This window comes from Penicillium robsamsonii (genome assembly GCF_028829455.1).
Source record: "Penicillium robsamsonii strain IBT 29466 chromosome Unknown utg000008l_segment0_segment0, whole genome shotgun sequence".
Lineage (NCBI taxonomy): Eukaryota > Fungi > Ascomycota > Eurotiomycetes > Eurotiales > Aspergillaceae > Penicillium > Penicillium robsamsonii.
In genome coordinates, this window is record NW_026643226.1 from 458,132 (window position 1) to 480,761 (window position 22,630).

Genomic DNA, 22,630 nt, shown 5'->3' on the forward strand with positions numbered 1-22,630 from the left:
ATCGTGAATAGGTGACTATTATTAAGTGTACGAATGCTTTAGGGTAGGCCCTCCCTCCGTGTATAATTTTTTAAAGGTAAAGTCTTCCTCGAATCTTAGCTCGATAGCCTTCTAGATAACTAGCGGTTTAAAGTTAGTCTAAACGGTTAGATCTCTAATAAAATTAGACTTCGCTAGCTCGAAAAGCTCTTTCTTCTAATGACTTCCTTATATACGAAGGGGAGGTATCGGCCTCTAATACCTAATAATCACGGAAGCTATCTAACCCCTAAATTTAATAAAATATACGAGAAAAATTAGATTATACTAATATATATACCTCTGCACTCCTCTCACCTTTTATAACCACCTCTGCACTCCTCTTATCTTTTATAGCCTCTTAATATGGGCTGTTTTATAGTGTTAAAACGATCATATAATCGGCTAGTTAAGATAAAAATGCGGAATAGGATTAACTATATCGATAAACTTAACTTCCTCGAAGCGTACCCCCTCGCACGAACTAAAGCTTTTAAACCAGAGACTATTAAAAATAGCTTCGGAGCAGCTAAATAATACCTTTCATACCTAATCGAGTGATCTTAAAGCTAAATTTTCGCCTTCGTACAATAACCCCCCCCTCCGAGCCGGGGGAGCGAATTAAGCCGGAATTTTACACTAAAAACACTAGCTATAGAGAAAGAACTACGTCGATAGGCTTCGTTAATTAAAGCTTTACTTCGTATAAGATCTCGAAGTCCACCTAGCCCGTCAGATCGTGCATTAAACTAGCTTATAAATGGCTTCCGTCTTATAATATAAGGGGCTATCTTACTCGCTAAAGAAAACCAGAAACTACGCGCTAAAAACGAGAATGAAGTAAAAGCGCACCCGATCTAGAAGGCATATATACCTTCCGAAGAAGGTCACTTTTAGTTTAAGAAGCCTCTGCTTTAATTTTATAGACGGGGGAAGTAAGTGAAGCACCTCCCCCGGGTCCCAGTATGCCTAGAGAATCGGCTATTCAGCCACGTACGCGCCCCCCCCCCCCACCAGGGCATAGAAGAGAAACATGTCTAGATAGACTAATTACTAGTTAAATAAATTTAATGAGGTTTTGGTTAAGATAAATGCGTCTAAAAATGGCAGGTTAGGTTAGGTGGCTCACTCGCTGGTGTAGCCCACTCACTAGTGAAATACGTTAGATCTATCTTAATACCGTTAGGTCTATTATCCTTTTCTTCCTTTACTACTTTAATCTTATTAAGAGAAAAGAATCTTTTAAGCTCCTTTATCTCCCGCTCTTTAATATTGAACCTTAGTATTAAACCTTAAAGTATAAAGAAATATTATTAGCTCGTTAATCGTTTTAGACTTTATCTAACTATAGCGATAATAATAGATATCCTAAGTAGTATTAAAAAGTCGCTTAGTGCTAGTACTAGTTACTAGAATTAAGAGAAGATCTTATATGAGTAGAGCGATAGTAGGAAAGCGACCTTAGTACTCTTTCTAGAATTAAAGAGGCTTAGCGTTAATAATACCTAAGGTATAATTAGTATTATAACCGTGCTAAGCGCCTAAACACACAGCGGTATGTGTTTAGTGCGCCCTATATTATTATAATCTTTTATAGGATCATAATTTTTCGCTATCGAAGTAACTTCTTATATGATTGTATGCTAACGTATTTCACAAGCGAGTGGGCCACACAAGCGAGTGGGCCACCTAACCCAAAACGCGTCCCTCAATTTGCACTTAATTAATTCAACCACCCACTATGCCACCAATTCGCTCTCAAACCTCTCAAAAATCAATAGAGTAAGAGGGTAGGGTATTATTAGCTATCCAGGCTATAAAAACCCAGCTAAAGCTCTCTCTTCGTGAAGCAGCGCGCCATTTTGAAGTCCCTAGAAGCACTCTCTAACGCCGTCTACAGCATATCCCCCACCGCGCGATTTCACGCGTAAATTCTCATAAATTAACATAAACTAAGGAGGAATCTCTTTAAAAATGGATTCTCTCTATGGATTCTCGTGGAGTAGCTCCCCGTCCTACCTCCGTACGAGAAATGGCCGATATACTACTTTAACGTCGTGGAATTACCCCAGCTCCTTCAGTTAGCTATAACTAGGTGATAAACTTTATTAACCGGCATCCCTATATCTCCTCCCGATTCTTAAGACGCTACGATTACTAACGCGCGAAGTGCGAAGAGCCGAAGATCATTTCTGAATGGTTCGATCTTATCTAAAAAACAGTCCTTTAATTTAGGATCGATCCTAACGATATTTATAACTTTAATGAGACTAGATTCGCCATAGGATTAATTATCACAGTAAAGATAATCACGAGTAATAAATACCACGGTCGGCGGTCGCTTTTATAACCTAGAAATCGTGAGTGGGTGACTACTATCGAGTGTATAGGCGCGTCTAGTTAGGCCCTCCCCCCGTGTATTATTTTTAAAGGTAAAGTCTACTTAGAATCATGGTTTAAAGGCCTACTAAACGACTAGCGAATTAAAGTTAGTCCTAATGGTTAGACTTCAGATGAAATTAGACTTCGTTAGCTTAAAAAACTCTTCATTCCTTATACTTCTACGCGTACGAAGGGGAGATATAGGCTTCTAGTTCTTAACGGACATAGAAGCCATTTAACCCCTAAATTCGATGAAATTTATGAGTAAAATCAGGTTATACTAATTTATATGCCTATATATTCCTCTCATCTTTTATAACCCTTAGATATCGGTTATTTTACCGTGTTAAAGCGATCTTATGGTCGGCTGGTGGAGTTAAAAATGAGAAGTAGACTTAACTATATCGATAAACTTAACTTCCTTAAAGCATACCCTATGGCACGAATGGAGGCGTTTAAATTAGAGACTATTAAGAATAGCTTTAAAGCTGCTAGTTTAGTGCCTTTTACACCTAATTAAGTGATATTAAAGCTCGATATTTAACTTCGAACCCTAACCCCCCCCCCCCCCCCCCCCCCTAGTAGGGGGGAGTGATTTAAGCCGGAATTTTACTCTAAAAACGCCTTCTACCGAGAAAGAACTACGTCGATAGGCTTCATTAATTAAAGCTTTACTTCATAAAGGCTCTTAAAGTCCACTAAGCCCATCAAATCGTGCATTAAACCAGCTGGTGAAAGGGTTCCGTCTTTTAATGCAAGGTGTTATTTTACTAGCTGAAGAAAATAAGGTTTTACGGGCTGAAAACGAGAAGCAGAAGCAAAAACGGACTAGGTCCCGAAGGCAGATACCCTCCGAGGAAGGTCTCTCAGTTAAAGAAGCCTCTGCATTAATTATGCAGCAACAAGAAGTAAGTAAAGCACCTCTCCCCGGCCCCGGCATGCCTAGAGAATCGACTATTCAGCCACGTACGCGGCCCCCCCCCCCCCGGGGGGGTGTGGAATATGCAGATTGCCAGGGCATAGAAGAGAAACATGTCCAGATAGACCAGTTAGTTAGTTAAATTAATTTAATGGTGTTTTCGTCGAGAAAAGTATAGTTGAATTCAATGGGTTTAGTTAGGTGGCCCACTCGCTTGTGTGGCCCACTCGCTTGTGAAATACGTTATATAATAATGTTAAATTAAAGTAAAACTATCGAGAAACGAACCTAGGAGGCAGTTAAAGCCTTTTATGATTCCACTAAGCCTAATCTCGCTAAATTAGCCTAGGATTTTAACGTTTTGTACTAAATTCCGACCGCGTAAAAATAGCTAGATCATTATCTAATTCAGGAAAAGGCATTAGTTTCTTTGGTTAAAAACCTAGATAAAGCCTATACTGAACCTACCCCTAATCATATACGAACGGCCGCTGGTCGTCTATTAAAAATGTCGGGTTCGGATTATGTTATCAGCTATAAATAGGTATACCGTTTCCTTAAAGGATTACCCCCTTAGATTAACTATATTAACTAAAAACTAAAGAAAAAAGTGAGTATTAATGGCGAGTAATTTAGCCCTTTATTCCTTTAGTATAATAGCCTATCCCGGGTTATAATAAAACTGCATTAAATCCTACCTCATAAGGTCTATAACTAGGACAAAACTACCTTTTAAATCGGCTAAGGGAAATAACGTAAGGTTATTACTAGTCGTCCTACTAGTTAACGTATTTCACAAGCGGCCCGGCCACACAAGCGGTCCGGCCACCCCAAAACATATAGTAAATGCGATATTTTTTAAACTTAAATCTCAATAACCATGTCTATATATGATCTCTATGCTTATTGATAGCTATCGATAGGGATTATCGGTAGTATACATTAATCTCAAAGAAGCTAGAAGGCTATTTTATTGTCATTTCGAAAATGACCAGAAATCACGGTGCAAAAAGCTAGAAATATATATATCTTAATCGTTAAAAGATATTTATTTCTAGTACCCCGTAAAGAGTCTATATACCATCTAAAAAGCACTAAGCAATACGTAAAACTCTCCACAACCTACCGTTATTAAGATATTAAGTTATAATTTATCGCATTTACTATGTGTTTTGGGGTGGCTGGACCGCTTATGTGGCCGGGCCGCCTGTGAAATACGTTAGCTAGTGGCTAAGCAAAGTTAATTACTACTATTAAATGCATTACTGCTGATAGCTAGGCTATGCTACCCTGGTTTTTACTAAAGGGTAGCATGCATATAGAGGAGTGGTATGAAAATATCACTACGCCTAAGGGCTGGATTAATGATAAAACAGCCCTCTAATGGCTTTTTTTCTTTTTACAAAGCTATTTCTCGAGTTTAAAAGGGGAGGCCTCGCCTTCTTCTCATGAATAATCATGGTTCCCATAAAATAATCGATTTTATCGATTTTTATACCGAGAAAAATATTATTCCGATATATTTCCTACCCCATATAACTCACCTCTGTTAACCCTCGATGTTTAAGCTTTCTAGTGCCTAAAACATTGGTTTCGTACGACTAATAATAAGATAATTATGTCGGGTATAAGTGCTAACCGGCCCTTACATTTTGTACCAAAATTACAGACCCTCGTAAGCGAGGGTCCGCCACCCATTTGCAAAGGAACACCTAAATGCAATATTTTCATACCTTTTACTTTAACCACCATTTACTATCTTATAACGTAGTATATTAATTAATTAAAAATAGTAAAGAAATCAATTAGCCATTTAATTACTAGAATATAAAAAAGAATCACTTCTCCCGGCGTTTCTTTGCCCCACTATGCTTCCTAATTTTAACTAATACCTTCTTCCACTTCCGCCTTATTTTTTCTTAATCCATCTTTTCACTTAATTTAAACTCTTTTCTTTTTATCTCTTTAACTTAGGATGAATTAATGATTCCGGTGATCTATGTATAACGACGAGAAGCATCGTACCGGGCGTGGCGAGCACCCATAATAGCTTATGTTAAATCGAATTCCTGCTGTAGCTAGTAAGCTAATGTAGCTTACGCTTCAGCCCCCTTTTAAAGCTTCATTAAGGCATTTTTAAAGCGCTAAGTATCTGGATCATACTAATTAAGCCGGTAACTAATCCTAATCACTTTCTCAGTGGTTTTTAGAGTGCTAAACTCAGTGTTTTATTAAGGTGGTTAAGGGTGTATTCGACTAGGGTAAATTATCATAATATGGATCGTACGACTCTAATTTATCCGTAATAAGCTTAGGATTAATAGGCCAGAGGCTAGTTAATTTAAATCTAAGCTTTATTATATTCGACCGGAAGGTTTTCCGTCTGATTTCTCTAATTAAGTGTAGAAATTTATCCTTAGAGAATTTACGGCATCTAGTCATTATAGCAGCTTCTACAGCCTCACTATGCCAGTGTTTATATAAGCTAAACACGCCGACATCGAGAGGCTGTAGTATATGACTAGTATGCGAGAGTAAGAAGAATAATAATATAATATCATTCTTCTCATAAAATCGGATAAATTAGCGCGTTAAATGCGAACTAAAACGGTCGCATAAAATTAGCCTTTTTCTTCTAAGTGTACGACTAACCGTCTACTTATAAAAGAGCTGAATCCATTAATATGCTAAGGTATCGTTAATATAGCCAGTATCGGTTATAGCTATATGCTCATCCTCCTAGATAGTATTAAACTAACGTAGTAACGTATTTCACTACCGAGTGGGCCACCCCATCTAACCTACCAATTTTAAATGCATTTATCTCAACCAAAACGCCATTAAATTAATTCAACTAACTAAGTGGTCTATCTGGACATGTTTCTCTTCTATGCCCTGGCAATCTACATATTCCACACCCCCGGGGGGCCGCGTACGTGGCTGAATAGCCGATTCTCTAGGTATGCCGGGGCCGGGGAGAGGTGCTTTAGTTACTTCTACTAGCCTAGTAATTAATTGAGTAGTAATTAATTGAGAAGCTTCTTAAACTGAAAGGCCTTCTTCGGCGGGTATCTGCTTTCGGGATCGAGTACGCTTTTGCTTCTGCTTCTCGTTAGCGGCGCGTAATTCCTTATTTTCTTTAGCGAGTAAGATAGCACCTTACATTATAAGACGGAAGCCTTTCATAAGCTGGTTTAATGCACGATCTAATGGGCTAGGCGGACTTCGAGATCTTATACGAAGTAAAGCTTTGATTAACGAAGCCTATCGACGTAGTTCTTTCTCTATAGTAGGTGTTTTTAGTGTAAAATTCCGACTCGATTCGCTCCCCCGGCTCGGAGGGGGGGGTCGGTTTTCGAAGACGAATATCTAGCTTCGAGATCACTTGGTCGGGTGTAAAAGGTACTAAGCCAGCTGCTCCGAAGCTATTTTTAATAGTCTCTGATTTAAAGGCTTTAATTCGTGCGAGGGGGTATACTTCGAGGAAGTTAAGCTTATCGATATGGTTAATCCCGTTCCGCATTTTAGTTTTAACTATCCGACTGTACGATCGTTTTAATACCGTAAAATAGCTAATATCTAGAGGTTATAAAAGATGAGATAAATGTGCTGGCATATAGATTAGTATCACCTTATTTTACTCATAAATTTCGTTAAATTTAGGCGTTAAATGACTTCCGTGGCCGTTAAGTACTAGTAGCCGATACTCCCCCTTCGTACGCGCAGAAGTACTAGGAATAAAGAGCTTTTCTAGCTAACGGAGTCTAATTTCATTAGAGGTCCAGCCGTTAGGGCTTACTTCGAAACGCTAGTTCTCCGGAAGGCCTTCGAACCATGATTTAAGAAAGACTTTACCTTTAAAAATCACACACGGAGGGAGGGCCTAACCTAAAGCATTCGTACACTTAATTATAGTCACCTATTCACGATTTCTAGGTTATAAAACTGCTCTTCGACTAGGTAAATCACTTCTCGTGATAACCTTTATAGTTAAAATCACTCCTATAGCGAAACCGGTCTTATCGAAGTTATAGATATCGTCGGGGTCGATTCTAAATTAAAGGATTATCTTTTAAACCAGATTAAACCACTCTTAAATGATTTTCGGGTCTTTATATTTCGCACGCTCGTAGTTATACCGTTTTAAGAATCGGGAGGAGAGGAGAGGATACCGTTATATAAATTTCGTAACCTAGTTTTCGCTAACCGAAAGAACCGGGGTAGTTCCACGCTTTTAAAGAAGAAGATCCGCCATTTCTCGTACTATAGAGTGCTAGGGGGCCCCTCCACGAGAATCCATAGAGTATCTATTTTTAAAGAGATTCCTCCTCGAGTTCTGTTAATATATGACTATTAGCGCGTGTTTTAGGACGAAAGGTATCACCAGCGAGGCGGCGTTATAAGGTAGAGCGGGGGACTTCGAAACGGCGTGCCACTTCACGAATTAAAGAGATTTCTTGATTCTTAAAAGCCTGGATAGCTAGTAAGATCCTACCCTCTTGCTCTATTGAATTTCTAGAGCGTTAAGAGCGAATTAGTGGCATGGTGGGTGGTTGAAGAAGAAGGGGTTAAATTAATTAACGCGTTTTGGATAGGTGGCCCACTCGGTGGTGGTGGCCCACTCGGTAGTGAAATACGTTAATGCCTGTTTTACACTTAGGATTATAAGTAGCGGGCAGGTAAAACCATCGGCCGAAACAGCCTCTAAAACCGTGATAGACTCGCGATTTATGATAGATCCATTAAATAGCTTCTTTTTTAGATGCCTAGTAATGATGAATTAATCGTAACCGACGCTAATTTAGAAGCCAGTTTCGTCGAAATTATAGATATCTTAATAGCATATACCATGCTCAGTCACCACACGTTAATAGTCTTAAAACTATCTCTCTACCACGGTTTTATTAAGTGCACTAGCCCTTTCGACATTAAGGGCTCGCCGGCGTCGTACATAGTACTTAGGATTACGTTTAAGAAAACGCTTTAGCTAGTGGTCGCCGATTTATGGTAGTGGAGTGGTAGAATCGGTATGGTCTTCGAGAATTAAATTAGTAGTAATAGTAATTTATCGGCGATTTATTAATGCTCTAACCGTGTTAAAGTAATTAATATAATCACATAAAGCCTGCTCCTATATAGGATTAAGCTTCCGGCCATTAGGTTATCGTTAAAAAAGTGATTTTCCACCTTACCATCGCCGGCGTAGTCGGTGCATGGGAACCGCGAATTCTCGCGCAGTTTTCGAGATATTCGCCTTTATCTGCTTAGATAGAGAATCGAGAGCTAGCTGAATCTGTTGCTCTATATCTTTATTGGTTTTAGGCATTTTTGGTGGTGTGGTTAGTGGTCAAAATAAAAGGTTAGGATTTAAAAGAATATTTGCATTTAGGTGATCCTTTGTAAATGGGTGGCGGACCCTCGCTTACGAGGGTCTGTAATTTTGGTACAAAATGTAAGGGCCGGTTAGTAAAAAGAGGGATTTTTTCAGGATTTATCTAAGGGGTTTGAGAGTAAGCATTTACTTAAAGAACCATTAGACCCTCTTTTAAATCTAGGGGTATTTATCCCCTAGATCCAGAGGTTATTGTTAGTCCCTTACGTTAATAGGCTCTCGAATCAGAAGGGTTCCCCCATTAGGACTTTCACTCTAACCCCCCTCCCCCGCGGATATATTAAGTTTGGTTACTGACTCGCCGCTAGATACAGTTTAGCGGGTTAATAAGCTTAATGCTAAGCTTATTAGTTATATTAAGTAAATTAAGCACCGATCTAAGCGCGTGAAACGGTATATCCAGCGAAGCATAGAAGTAAATACCCTTTTATCCCAGTAACTAGATCTCACTAAGGAGAGTGAGTCTAAAGAAGTCCTAAACCTATAAAGCGGATTTAAATAAACTAAGAAATAGGAAATCCATTCTTAGTACCCTGAACTCGATACTATCTCCTATATGTGTAAATAGAATGATAGTAAAAAGGTAACACGCTAAAACTAAGAAGTTAATTCGTCTATAAGACAGGCTATGACCTTTAAAGCTTAATCGTAGGCCAAATTAGCTAGGGATATAATTAGAATCTAGTACGAAGCTTTAATGGCTATAAGAGATAGTAATAGTGTAAATTAGTATATTGATACTACTGGGGGTTACCTATAAATAGTGGTTATTATATGTTAATAATTTAAAATTTATGATCCTATGCATTTTTGTGATCCTATGGGGGCCCACTGATACTACCTAGGTATAAGAGATCTTATAACTCTATCGCTTTATATTAGCCTAGCCTAATATTAATTATCTTTTAGTCTTTTTAGCCTAAGTAGTATTATTTAAAGGGACTACTTTTAGATAATCTAGAAGCTAGTTAAGACTAAGCTGGGTAATATAAGTAAGGTAAGGGGTTTAGATAATACAGTAAAACCGGTTTATAACGATACCGGATAAAACGATAACCCGGCTATAGTGATCGGAATTCGGTGTTTAAATTAATCCGCCATATAATTATCGCTAAAACCTCCTTTTATACCATTATCGTATTTTTATCATATTTATATGCAAAAAATTCGGTATACCTAGGGCTTTAATAAGCATTATTAACCAATAAAAATGCCTCGTCGGTCTATCTAAACCTCCTAAAATATCTCTCTTCGACAGTATCACCGAAACCACCCCTTACTTACGCATAAGCAGTTAGTTAATTAGTTCCACGAGACTTATAATCATCGTATTTCTTAATCTATAGTCTCTGAAATCCTTTCCCCCCGATACCTTTTTACCTTAACGCCGAGCTCTCGAAGCACTAATTAAATGCGAAGCGCGCTCGTTTAGCGCAGTGGCCAGACCTTAAAAGGGCCCTTATTCATTATATAAAACTTACTAAAAACCATATTCCTATAACCTAAGAGGTTATACGTGAAAAAGCGCGATTTTTCTGGAGCTAGCTAGCTACCTATTTATATAGGTGTTAAAATGCCTACTTTTAGTAATGGCTGGCTTACTGGATTTTATTTAGTAGCGTGAATCAGTACGTAATCGTTTATACTATGGTGAAGATAGAAGCACCCCGGAGCTTACTTCTCAAGCTATGATTCTAATTCGTTAAGCTCTTTAATTATATAGCCCTCGGGATATATTTAATTATAACGAAATCGGCCTTTTTTTAGAAGCGTATCCCTGACCGAGGCCTTTTAACCCGATCTCTGCCTGGAAGAAAGAAGCAGAAGACTATTAATAATCTTAATTTACGCTGGAACTCGAATAGTAAGGCCTAGATAATAAGTCAGATCTTTAAAGAGTGGCTTCGGTGGTTTAACGCTATAATGATCCATAAGGTAGTACTTCTTATGGATAATTTCTTAGCGCACGAATCTACAGTAAAAGCTATTAATAATAGCTCTTTACCACTGTAGAATACCTTAGTTATATAGCTTCCACTAAACTTAACTTCTCGGTTTCAGCCACTTAATTAAGGTATTATTAATACATAGAAAGCATATTCGAAGCGCTAATGGATTAAATTTATACTCTATGAGTTTAATGGGGGTCGAGATCCTATGGTTTTAATGAATGTGCTAAGAGCGATTTAATGGAGTATTTAAGCTTAGGATCTTAATATATTAATTAGCTCTTATAATTAAGAACTGCTTCTAAAAAGCACTCTTAATATCACTTAATATTCCTGATACTACTACTAGTAGTATTTAGTCGCTAGCTAATGAGATATCTTCTGATATACTTATAATGCGGCCTTGTGTACTAAGCCTAATGGATATTAAGAACTTTCTTAACCCAGTTAATGAGCTTATAGAAGATAGTATTAATGCTATTAATGATATTATGCTAAGCGAGTTCCTTAGAGAGGTTAACGAGGATGATGTAGTGGTTAAAGAGCCCTATATTTAACACTATGAAGCTATTTAAGCTTTAAAACCCCTTTAATTATATTAAGAGCAGCAGGAATAAGGTGATCCTGAGTTTATTACTGCTCTTCATAAACATAAGAGGTTAATTAAAGTAAGGAAAGTAGGAAGGCAGATGCAGAGCGATATTAGGAGCTTTTTTAGTGCCTGGATCTGTATATAAACCAGAAAATATATTCAATGTATAGGACCTCGATTTTACGATTACCTAGGTATAGCGATATTTCTTCCGTGTCTATATTATATCGTTATAATTAGGGTTTAATTAGGGTTTACTGTATTTATATGATTAGGTAAAGCTTACTAACGTATTTCACCCCCAAGTGGCGCACACCCCCAAGTGACGCACCCCATCTAACCCATTAAATTTAAATGCATTTATCTCAACCATGAAGCCATTAAATTAATTCAACTAACTGAATGGCCTATCTAGACATGTCTCTCTTCTGTGTCCTGGCTTCCTACATATTCCACACCCCCGGGGGGGCCGCGTACGTGGCTGAATAGCCGATTCTCTAGGTATGCTAGGGCCGGGGGGAGGTCCTTTAGTTACCTCCTGTTACTGCATAATTAATGCAGAGGCTCCTTAAACTAAGAGGCCTTCTTCGCCGGGTATCTGCCTTCGAGATCGAGTGCGCTTTTACTTCTGCTTCTCGTTAGCGGCGCGTAATTCCTTATTTTCTTAGGCGAGTAAGATAGCACCTTATATTATAAGACGGAAGCCTTTTATAAGCTAGTTTAATGCACGATCTAACGGGCTAGGCGGGCTTCGAGATCTTATACGAAGTAAAGCTTTAATTAATGAAGCTTATCGACGTAGTTCTTTCTCTGTAGCTAGTGTTTTTAGCGTAAAATTTCGACTTAATTCACTCCCCCGACTTAGGGGGGGGGGGGTAGGGGTTCGAAGTCGAAATTAAGCTTCGAAATCACTTAATTAGGTATAAAAGGTACTAAACCAGCAGCTTTAAAGCTATTAATAATAGTCTCCGATTTAAAAGCTTTAGCTCGTATAAGGGGGTATGCTTCGAGGAAGTTAAGTTTATTAATATGATTAATCCCGTTCCGCATCTTAGTTTTAACCATCCGACCGTACGATCGTTTTAATACCGTAAAACAGCCCACATTAAGAGGTTATAAAAGATATAATAAATGCGCTGGCATATAGATTAGTATCACTTTATTTCGCTCATAAATTTCGTCGAATTTAGGTGTTAAATGACTTCCGTGGCCGTTAAGTATTAAAAGCCGATACCGTCCCTTCGTACGTAAAGAAGTCGAAGGAATAAAGAGCTTTTTAAGCTAACGAAGTCCGATTTTATCAGAGGTCTAGCCGTTAGGACTAACTTCGAAACGCTAATCCTCTGGGAGGCCGTTAAACTATGATTTAATAAAGACTTTACCTTTAAAAATCATACACGAAGGAAGGGCCTAGCTAGAAGCATTCGTACATTTAACCACTATCACCTATTCACGATTTCTAGGTTATAAAACCGGCCTCCGACTATAGTATTCACTCCTCGTGATAACCTTCGTAGTTATAGTTAATCCTATCGCGAAACTAGTCTCGTTAAAGTTATAGATATTATCGGGATTAGACCTTGCCAACTCCCATGGGACTAAGAAAATTTTGGTCCCATATCCTGGTCCCATCTACTCCCATGGGACTAAAAAAATTCCGGTCCCATTACCCTAGTAGTCCCATGGGGGTCCCATGGGAGTTATGGGACTCCCATATGGTCCCACGCTAGCATAATTTTGCCAAGGATTTCCTATTTCAGCTGCACAAAACTGCAAAGTAATCAGATAAAATACTGTTATTTACAGGCGTATGAGTGTCCCTACTTTCAATGTCTAACAATATGGTTTTGTTATATAACATAGTCCATAATAGAGTTAACAAATGACTCAAGTATATATCAAAAAGCATCCATCTTCAAAAAAAAAACTTCATATACTAGATTGTGGTGGCTTTTGGGCGCAAAGGAGATTTAAACATAGTATTAGAAGGAAGTGGTTAAGCAAAATATATATTTACAGAGAGGTACTACACTACATTTTCTACATATTATTTAGAAAGTATAAATTTGACAAAGATTTTAACAAATTATATTTAATTCCCGCACCATAAGAAACCTTACCTCTAAATTAGTTATATTCACTTTAGAATAACTATTCATACTACGTGGTTATTGAGTAATTTCGGGATAAAGAAGGCTTAAAAGTGAGAATTTTCCCCTTAAAGTTATGGGGGATTGTAGATACCCCTAAATCTAATCAATTTCCCTTTTATATGGGAGTCCCATGGGAGTCCCACGGGAGTCCCGCGGGACCCCCATGGGAGTCCCGTCGAACAGACCAATAAGTAACATATAATAAGTGGGTACTAGCCTATTTATGATGTATCTTCGCGCTATTACTCGTTTAAACTCTACTAGTAGCCGAACGTGACTCTCGCGACTGTAAAGGTAGGTGTTAGAGATATGCTTTTTAAACCCTCTTCTAGTTCAACAGAATTGTTATTCTAGTATGTCGCAATACGAACTATACGCTGAGGCTGGCCCTTCATCCCAGATCACATTGTCCCACGCCGGAATTCCTCCACCTTCTTCAGTCTATAGCATTGGCATTATTGATGACCCCCTTACGCCAGATCATTCAATTAGCCAGCAGCCAATCTATAGCGGACCAGAATCCTCAATCCTCCAAATAGAGCCGAATCCGATTCCTCCAAATCTCCGCCGTATCGGTCCTAAACATCAAAAGTTCTGGGTTCTTTAGACTACAATGAATAAGACCGACTTCATTGAGTGGTGGCGCCATACGGCAGGTGCTCACCCACACCCTCCGCTTCATAAAGTGAACTTTAAAGCAAGGTATACCTCTGCTACTTAGGAGCACTTTGACCAAGTAGCACACTTTCAAACCGGGAAACCAATGGCACTCTGTCGGAGGTGTGGAAAAGCGCTCTCGCACCCATCCTCGACATTAAATGGTTCGAAGTCACTTACTGCACATTTATCTAGCCGCGCATGCATAGTTACCTCGAAAAAGGCTTCAACACAACAGGATATACAGCAATCGCTCGAACTTGCGGTATTATATACGTCCGATTCTACATTCTATCGATTTAATACTAATATCTATATTATATTTAGTCTACTCGTACGCCTACCCGAAAAGTCTTTGACCAACAACGATTTAAAAGAGCCTAAGTCAAATTTATAGCGAACTCACGCCTTCCATTTCAGATCCTCCGGCATAAAGACTTTAAAGATCTAATTACAGAGGCTCAGCTTTCTCAACAAAAACTCACCCTTCTATCACCAAAGACCGCGCGGCGTCGGCTCCAGTCAATCGTCCATACAGAGCAGTAAAAGCTCCTTTCTCTTCTCCCAGCCGGAGCGAAGCTATTAATTGCCCTTGATTGTTAGACCTCACCCTTCCAACAGGCATTCATGGCAATCACAGGCTATTTTATGGATATCAATTGGGATTATCATGAGATACTTCTAGGTTTCATGCCAGTTCACGGCCAGCATACAGGCTCCTATCTAGCAGACGTTCTCCTTAAGGTTCTTCAGCAACAGCAGGTTACCAATCGAGTGATTGCGATTACTACAGACAATGCGTCAAATAATAAGACCTTAGTCGATAGTCTATGTGATTCAATCGAACGGTTAGAGCTTCCTAATTTCACTGAAATTATACGGATTCCATGTCTTGCTCATGTGATTCAATTAAGTCTGAAAGATCTCCTTGGCCTAATAAAGGCTGATCCAAAAAACGACAAGACAGCAACAACATGGTCGGAAGAAAACGGGAGTGTTCTTCAACAGGCAAAGAGACAGAAGGGAATCATTTATACGCTAGCTAAGGTAAAGTAACTAATGCCTTTAACAATTTTATCTAATACTAACTACTATACTGCCAGGTACGGGCCTTCGCAGTTTTTATTAATGCCAGCCCACAGCGACGGGAGGCATTTCTAAATCTTCAAAGCGAAGAACCGAGGCTTACCCCGATCCAGGATGTACGCACTCGGTGGAATTCAACATATCTTATGCTCCAGCGCGCCAATCGCCTTTCAGATAGCTACCAAAGATATTGCGCAGAGCATCAGCGCCCCGAATTCCGGCTTAGTAAAAGCGAATGGCGGCAGATCGAATACTTGCTCCATATCACAAAGCCTTTCTACAAATGGACGGTTAGCCTATCAAAGATTAAGGCGACAACAATCCATGATGTGTTCCGGGTCTACAACCGACTATTTACCCATTTTGAGCAGGCCCAGGCCCGACTTCGGCGAAAGAAAGTGCCTTGGAAAAAGGCTATGCTTAAGGCTCTTAAGGCCGGAAGTAAGAAACTCTCGGTATACTATAAAGCAACTGAGCAAGCACATGGCAGCCTATATGCAATTGGTACAATTCTTGCACCTCAGCATAAACTTGAATTCTTTAAAGGACCAGAGTGGGCAGGTGAAGTCGATAATATGGATTCCTCCTGGCATGACATATATGAAAAGTCTCTTCATAATCATTTAGAGGATTACTCAAAACGCCAGCCTAAAAAGCAAGTGCTTACAAAGGCAAAGTCCTCCTCGCATAGCACGGATGCAATGATGAGCCTCTTCGAGGAGGATCAACCAGAGCCACCACCGCAGCCGAAGACTGGGTGGCAAGAAGAACTTAAGGGATATCTTAATACTGGTATGTTTAGATGATCATGATTATAACTTAACTAAGCTAATTATATATAGAACGGAGCATAGTAAACCCATGCCATTTCTGGAAAGAGAATGAGTATAGATTTCCGATACTCGCAGCGGTTACACGGGATGTCTTTTCTATCCCAGCTACTGGCGCCGGTGTTAAGCGCCTCTTTAGTACTGCTCGCGATATCTGCCATTATCGACGAGGCTCATTGAACGAAGTAATAATACAGGATTTAATGATGCTTCGTTGTTTATCCAAATTTGATATTGAAAGTGAGGAAACTGGGGAGGATTTCCAACCTAAGGCTACCTTAAATCAGGACGAAAGGACTGAGGGTGATGAGGTAAGGGAGGCGGGACTTCCTGAGTGTATACCAGAGGCAATTAGCGAGGGTGAGGACGGTGATAACTCAGATGAAGCAGGAGAGATTGTTACCGATCAGGAGGCCGCTGAGGAGTCAGATGATGATTCGGCACTACATCCATTGCCTGCCATCGATACTACAAGTCAGGCACGCCCCCAAAGAGATCGTAAGCGGCGTAGGGATGAAGATCTATACGAGTATACTAGATAGTTTAATCACAGGATACTATAATTACACTACTTTTTGAGAGGAATTAATCCAGAATCATTCAATGCTACCTCCCACTGTAAGCTAAATACCCATTAATACAGGGCATTTCTGCATATCTTATGCAGGTCACGTTTTTCTACGTGTTTGCAGTGTTTACAGTCCCATGGGAGTCCCATCAAAGTCCCATGGGAGCGGACTAGCACCTCACTCCCATCTCTTGGCACTCCCATGGGACCATATGGGAGTCCCATCTACTCCCATGGGAGTGGTCCCATGGGACCAAATGATGGGAGTTGGCAAGGTCTAATCGGGATCGATTCTATATTAAAGGATTATCTTTTAAACTAAATTAAACCACTCCCTAATGATTTTAGGGTCTTTATATTTCGCACGCTCGTAGTTATACCGTTTCGAGAATCGGGAGGAGAGGATAGGATGCCGTTTTATAAATTTTATAACCTAATTTTCGCCGACCGAAAGAACCGGGGTAGTTCCACGTTATTTAAGGAGAAGATCCGCCATTTCTCGTACTATAGAGGGCCGGGGGGCTGCTCCACGAGAATCCATAGAGAGAATCCATTTTTTAAGAGATTCCTCTTCAGTTTATGTTAATTTACGTAAATTAACACGAGAAATCGCGAGGTTTAGTATACCATAAAGGCGGCGACGGAAGGTGGATTCGGGTATATTAAAACGGCGTGCCACTTCACGGATTAAAGAGATTTCTTGATTCTTAAAAGCCTGGATAGCTAGTAAGATCCTACCCTCTTGCTCTATTAAATTTTTAGAGTTTTGGGGGCGAATTAGTGGCATGGTGGGTGGTTGAAGAAGAAAGGGTTAAATTAATTGACGCGTTTTGGATGGGGTGCGCCACTTGGGGGTGAAATACGTTATAGGGAATCTAGCTAAAATATTATTATTAGATATATTATCTTTATTAATCTTAATATCTAATCTTCTATCTTATATTTAAGTAATATATTAAGAAGAATATTACTAATATTTAAGCTAGTGAATAAGGTAGAAAGTAGCTTAAAACTAATATTTAACTTCGAACCCTTACCCCCCCTCCGAGTAGGGGGAGCGAATTAAGTCGAAATTCTATACTAAAAACACTAGCTATAGAGAAAGAACTACGTCGATAGGCTTCGTTAATTAAAGCTTTACTTCGTATAAGATCTCGAAGTCCGCCTAGCCCATTAGATCGCCCATTAAACCAGCTGGTGAAAGGGTTCCGTCTTTTAATGCAAGGTGTTATTTTACTAGCTGAAGAAAATAAGGTTTTACGGGCTGAAAACGAGAAGCAGAAGCAAAAACGGACTAGGTCCCGAAGGCAGATACCCTCCGAGGAAGGTCTCTCAGTTAAAGAAGCCTCTGCATTAATTATGCAGCAACAAGAAGTAAGTAAAGCACCTCTCCCCGGCCCCGGCATGCCTAGAGAATCGACTATTCAGCCACGTACGCGGCCCCCCCCCCCCCCCCCCCGGGGGTGTGGAATATGCAGATTGCCAGGGCATAGAAGAGAAACATGTCCAGATAGACCAGTTAGTTAGTTAAATTAATTTAATGGTGTTTTCGTCGAGAAAAGTATAGTTGAATTCAATGGGTTTAGTTAGGTGGCCCACTCGCTTGTGTGGCCCACTCGCTTGTGAAATACGTTATAGCTTAAGATCTATCATATCACCCTTTATAAAGATGGATTTAATCATTACTAAATCCCTACTCCTCTTATTTCCATAGACCAGAGCTACCTAATTATGTGAGTACATTTCTTTTATAACTCCGTTTATTCTTTCTAAGCTATCTATACACCTTATTTCTATTACTTTAAGATGTTAGATTTTCGGCCATTATCTAAAGCTGGTCCCTCATCTTAGGTATCATTATCTTAAATTAAGTTTCTTTATCGTTTTACCGATTTCGATCTTCTCTCCTAAAACCCCCTTATACCAGACTAATTAATCAGCTAATAAACACTAAATATTATTAATTACCCTACACTCAGTGTTTTAGAGTACGATACTCTAGTAACCACTTCTCCTCTAATAACCCTTAAACGAATCGGCAGTGGCCATAATAAAGAGTGGGTTCGGTATATAAAAATAAATAAGACATAATTCATTAAATGGTGGCGATATACCTCTGGGGCCTAACTAGAGCCTCTAGGGCGTAAGGTGAATTTTAAGGCTAAGTATAAATCGTAGTTATGGGAGCACTTTAATTAAGTTACGCATTACTAAAGTGGTTAGCCTCTGCAGAGGATAGAGCGTTTTTCCTAGGGGCTCGTTCGCTTATTACTAGGTGACGAGGGTTTCATTCTATAGACCCTAGGAAAACGAGTCGTTTTCGATAGTATTTCGGAGGAGGTTCGCGATGCATAGGATAGGTTAGACTCGGATAATAATGATAATGCTGCTTTAGGTAGAGATAAGGTGATATAACGGACTATGATTAATTTCCCTTTACCTCTAGAAGAGATTTAAAGGATCTCTTTTATTAATATTAAGTCTTCCTTTTCCGGGTTAGTTAGCGCGTTTTCTCTAGTTTTTCGGGGTGTTTTCGATACCCTTTCTTAGTAACTTAGGGATTATTTCCCTTTTTCCGTTTCTAATAAGATTGAATTACTTCTTTCGCGTTTTCTATATCTTCCTAGGGGACCCATTAGTTATATTCAGAGGGCTAGAAAGTGGTTTTCCCCTTTAATTTATTTTTCATCGCGTACTTCTTTAACCTTATATTCCTCTTTATCTTCTAGATAGGGTATCGGTAGGAATTCGTCCTCCTTTCCCTCTGGTTTTCTCTATGGTTCTAAGAGGGATACATAGAAGACGTTATAAATCCGGTCATATTACTGAGATAAGCTTAGGCGGAAAGCTTATTTCCCGATTATCTGTAGAATACGAAAGGGGCCGATAAAGCGGGGTGCTAGTTTTCTGCTTCCTTTTAACCTAAGGTTTCTTATTAAAAGGCTAGCGAGGTCTCCCTTTTTAAACTGTATAGGAATATGGTCTTTATTGTAGTGTTTTACTATGGTCTCGTTTACCTTTCGCTAGTGTTCCTATAGTTTTTAACGGAGTATTTCGAGTTTTTTAATTCGTGCGGATGCCGTTAGGACCTCTCCGTGAAGAGTTTCGCCCTCGAAACGTTATCGGAAATCGGGCGAATACCCGAGAAGGGCTTAGAACGGAGAAGTATTAATTATTATATTAGGAGCATTATTATATGCGAATTCAGCGGATCTTAGTAGGGAAGGCTAAAGAGATTACTCATCGGCTACGAAACATCGGAGGTAATGTTTAAGAGTTTAGTTAATACGTTCCGTTTAACTATCGGTTTAAGGGTGGAACGCCGTCGAAAGTCTGAGGCGTATTTTAGATAGATAGCATAAGTTCGACTAGAACTTACTCGTGAATAACGATCCGCGATCGGATACGATGCCCTTAGGTGGTCTAAAGCGTAGCTTAACATGGTTATAGAAGAGCTCGGTAAGTTCTCCAGCAGTGATTATTATTAATATAGGGAGGAATAGTGACCATTTCGTGAACCTATCGACTATAATAAGGATCGCGTCGACTGGTTTACCCTTATAGGTTACGGGAGGTAAGCCTATGACAAAATCCATCGATATTTCTACGAACGGTCGTGAGGGGATTAGTAGTGATTAAAGCTCTCCATATGGTTTATGTCTCTTTGCTGTAACGCCCTGGTAAATGTGGTAATCTCCGACGTATTCGGCGACGTCTAGGTGGTAGACTGCGACATCGCCCGTCCACGGTGGGCGGTGGGCTATTTAGATTTTCGAGTGCCCGTCCATAACGCCCACCGCCCACGGGCATGCCCATCGCGGGCATGCCCACTATGCCCACCGTTATATAAAGTTATCTTAAATATATATAAAAATGTCACGATATCTTCAATCATGAGGTTATATGTATTGGTGCCTCAGGCCCATTGGTACTGCCTTAGGTTTATGGGCCAGGTAGAATCCCGGCGCCACGGCGGTGAAACCCCGGGTTTTCGATATCCATTCAGGAAAGGAACCCTGCCGGCGTTGAAACCGGTTTTGTCTTATAAATCTCTACCCCACTCCCCATTTGATTTCCCCGCTCGATATATCACATTCTCTTGCCGTCTTATCCGAAGGAAAAGATGTATATAACCAAGAAGAGATAGAAGGAGCCTGAGGGTTCTGTAAGAAACAGTCTTTGACTTGGAACCCGCATATTGATACCCTTTTCCTACCTGATTGACAGGCATCTACCCTGACTAGTAGATTATCCGTAACAAAAAACTAGATATATAGTAAATTATACTATATATATTTATATATATCTTATTAAAATTCCGGAATTATGATTGTAAATATATAAAAAATACAAATCTAGTTGAACTATTTTGAAATCTATCAATAAAAATCACGTGTTACGCTAATTTTGCTTACTAAAAAGGCCCACGGGCGCCCACGACGCCCACGGCCCGTGGGCCCTAAGGGTAGGGCCCGTCCATGGGCCTATCCATATGGCCCATTTCCCGCTTACATAAGGCCCGTGGGAAATGCCCACCCGCCCGTCCATGGGCGATGTCGCAGTCTACTAGGTGGAGATTCGGCCAGTGGTATTTTCTCTTTATTAGCTTAAGCGTTCTAGTGTATCTAAAATGGCCAGCAAGGGGATCATCATGATGGATGCTTAGCAGTTTGTTTCTTAAGTTTAGGCCTCATTAAAAACATTTAGAGGGCCGGTATCTCCAGCCCTCCGCCCGACCCTCCGCCCTCATTTACATGAAAAAGGTTGACCTTTCCTAATTTAGATGTATAAAAGTGCCAACTTATCACTTTAAATTACAGTTATTTATATATGTTTTGTCCACTGGATTATGATCACTAACTTATGACTATTTAAGTTATTAAATATTCTAAAATTATTTGATAATATTATATTTTAAGGATGGTTCTCTTAGTTCTGTGCTTTTTTTATACTATACGACCGTATGGAAGCGGTACTTAATGTGGTAGAAGTAATCAGTCTATATCGTAGTAGAAATATATATTATAGATATATATCTATATGATATTACTTAAAATAAATATATTTTATTTCTATACTTCGGATATAAGAGAATTATATTCAGACTAGTTTAGAAGGGTTATAAAATAGTATAATATATTATCACTTTTCTGACCGAGGTCAGAAATATGAGGCTCGCCGAGGGTTAACGAGGTTTATTAAGGGTCCGAACGAGGTTCCCTGCTAGGTCTAAATTAGAATGTATACTTCTTATCTAAATACTAATTTTTTAAGAACGGGTTAAGGGCGGCCCGTATATTCCGAGGGCGGATCGAGGGCTAGATGAGGGCGGCCCTTAATTAGCCTAGTAAATCTAGCTAATTATAGAGATTATTTTAAGTTAAAGTGGGTCATATTATGACATGTTCACTATTTACCGAGTGAGCTGAACTTTAGGGTGGTTAATTAATTCTATTTACTAGGATTTATTAATTTTCTTAGTATGTCTACCTTCTGATTGATATAATCTATAAATGATTATTTAGTTAATAATGTCTTAAATTTCTTAGTTCTTAGATATCTATTCTTTATCTATCTACGACGGTAATCCTACGAATTTAGTCGACCCTCTTCTCTGCTTTCCGAATAAGTAATTCCTAACCCATAAGGTTTCCGAAAGCTAGTAGACATTTAATACCACCTTAAATTCTAGGTTTCTTACCCTAATTCCTCTACCTTTAATTCCTTCTTCACTTTAGCGTGTTAGCCTAGGTCGATTAATAGCATTTATTCTAACGTATTTCACCCCTAAGTGGCGCACACCCCCAAGTGACGCACCCCATCCAAAACGCGTCAATTAATTTAACCCTTTCTTCTTTAACCACCCACCCACCATGCCACAAATTCGCCCCTAAAACTCTAAAAATTCAATAGAGTAAGAGGGTAGGATCTTACTAGCTATCCAGGCTTTTAAGAATCAAGAAATCTCTTTAATCCGTGAAGTGGCACGCCGTTTTAATATACCCGAATCCACCTTCCGTCGCCGCCTTCATGGTATACTAAACCTCGCGATTTCTCGTGTTAATTTACGTAAATTAACATAAA

At 39.4% G+C, this 22,630-nt stretch overlaps 3 protein-coding genes across 3 annotated transcripts; 1 reads left to right on the plus strand and 2 right to left on the minus strand.

Annotated features, from left to right (window-relative positions):
• Positions 1-3,731: 3,731 nt before the first annotated feature.
• On the plus strand, positions 3,732-4,703 carry N7447_010966 (uncharacterized protein; the record flags this gene model as incomplete). Its single annotated transcript, XM_057235228.1, has 2 exons — positions 3,732-3,845; positions 4,626-4,703. Coding segments are annotated over 2 exons (192 nt in total), but the record flags the coding sequence as incomplete, so codon positions are not given.
• Positions 4,704-5,575: 872 nt separating this feature from the next.
• On the minus strand, positions 5,576-8,170 carry N7447_010967 (uncharacterized protein; the record flags this gene model as incomplete). Its single annotated transcript, XM_057235229.1, has 3 exons — positions 5,576-5,827; positions 8,031-8,085; positions 8,115-8,170. The coding sequence occupies 3 exons, from the start codon at positions 8,168-8,170 to the stop codon at positions 5,576-5,578; spliced, it is 363 nt and encodes a 120-aa protein (XP_057080547.1).
• A 31-nt stretch (positions 8,171-8,201) lies between these two features.
• Positions 8,202-8,645, minus strand: N7447_010968 (uncharacterized protein; the record flags this gene model as incomplete). The annotated part of the gene is made up of 3 exons (XM_057235230.1): positions 8,202-8,306; positions 8,438-8,450; positions 8,512-8,645. 3 exons carry the CDS (start codon positions 8,643-8,645, stop codon positions 8,202-8,204), a joined length of 252 nt encoding a protein of 83 aa, XP_057080548.1.
• Between the last annotated feature and the right edge of the window lie 13,985 nt (positions 8,646-22,630).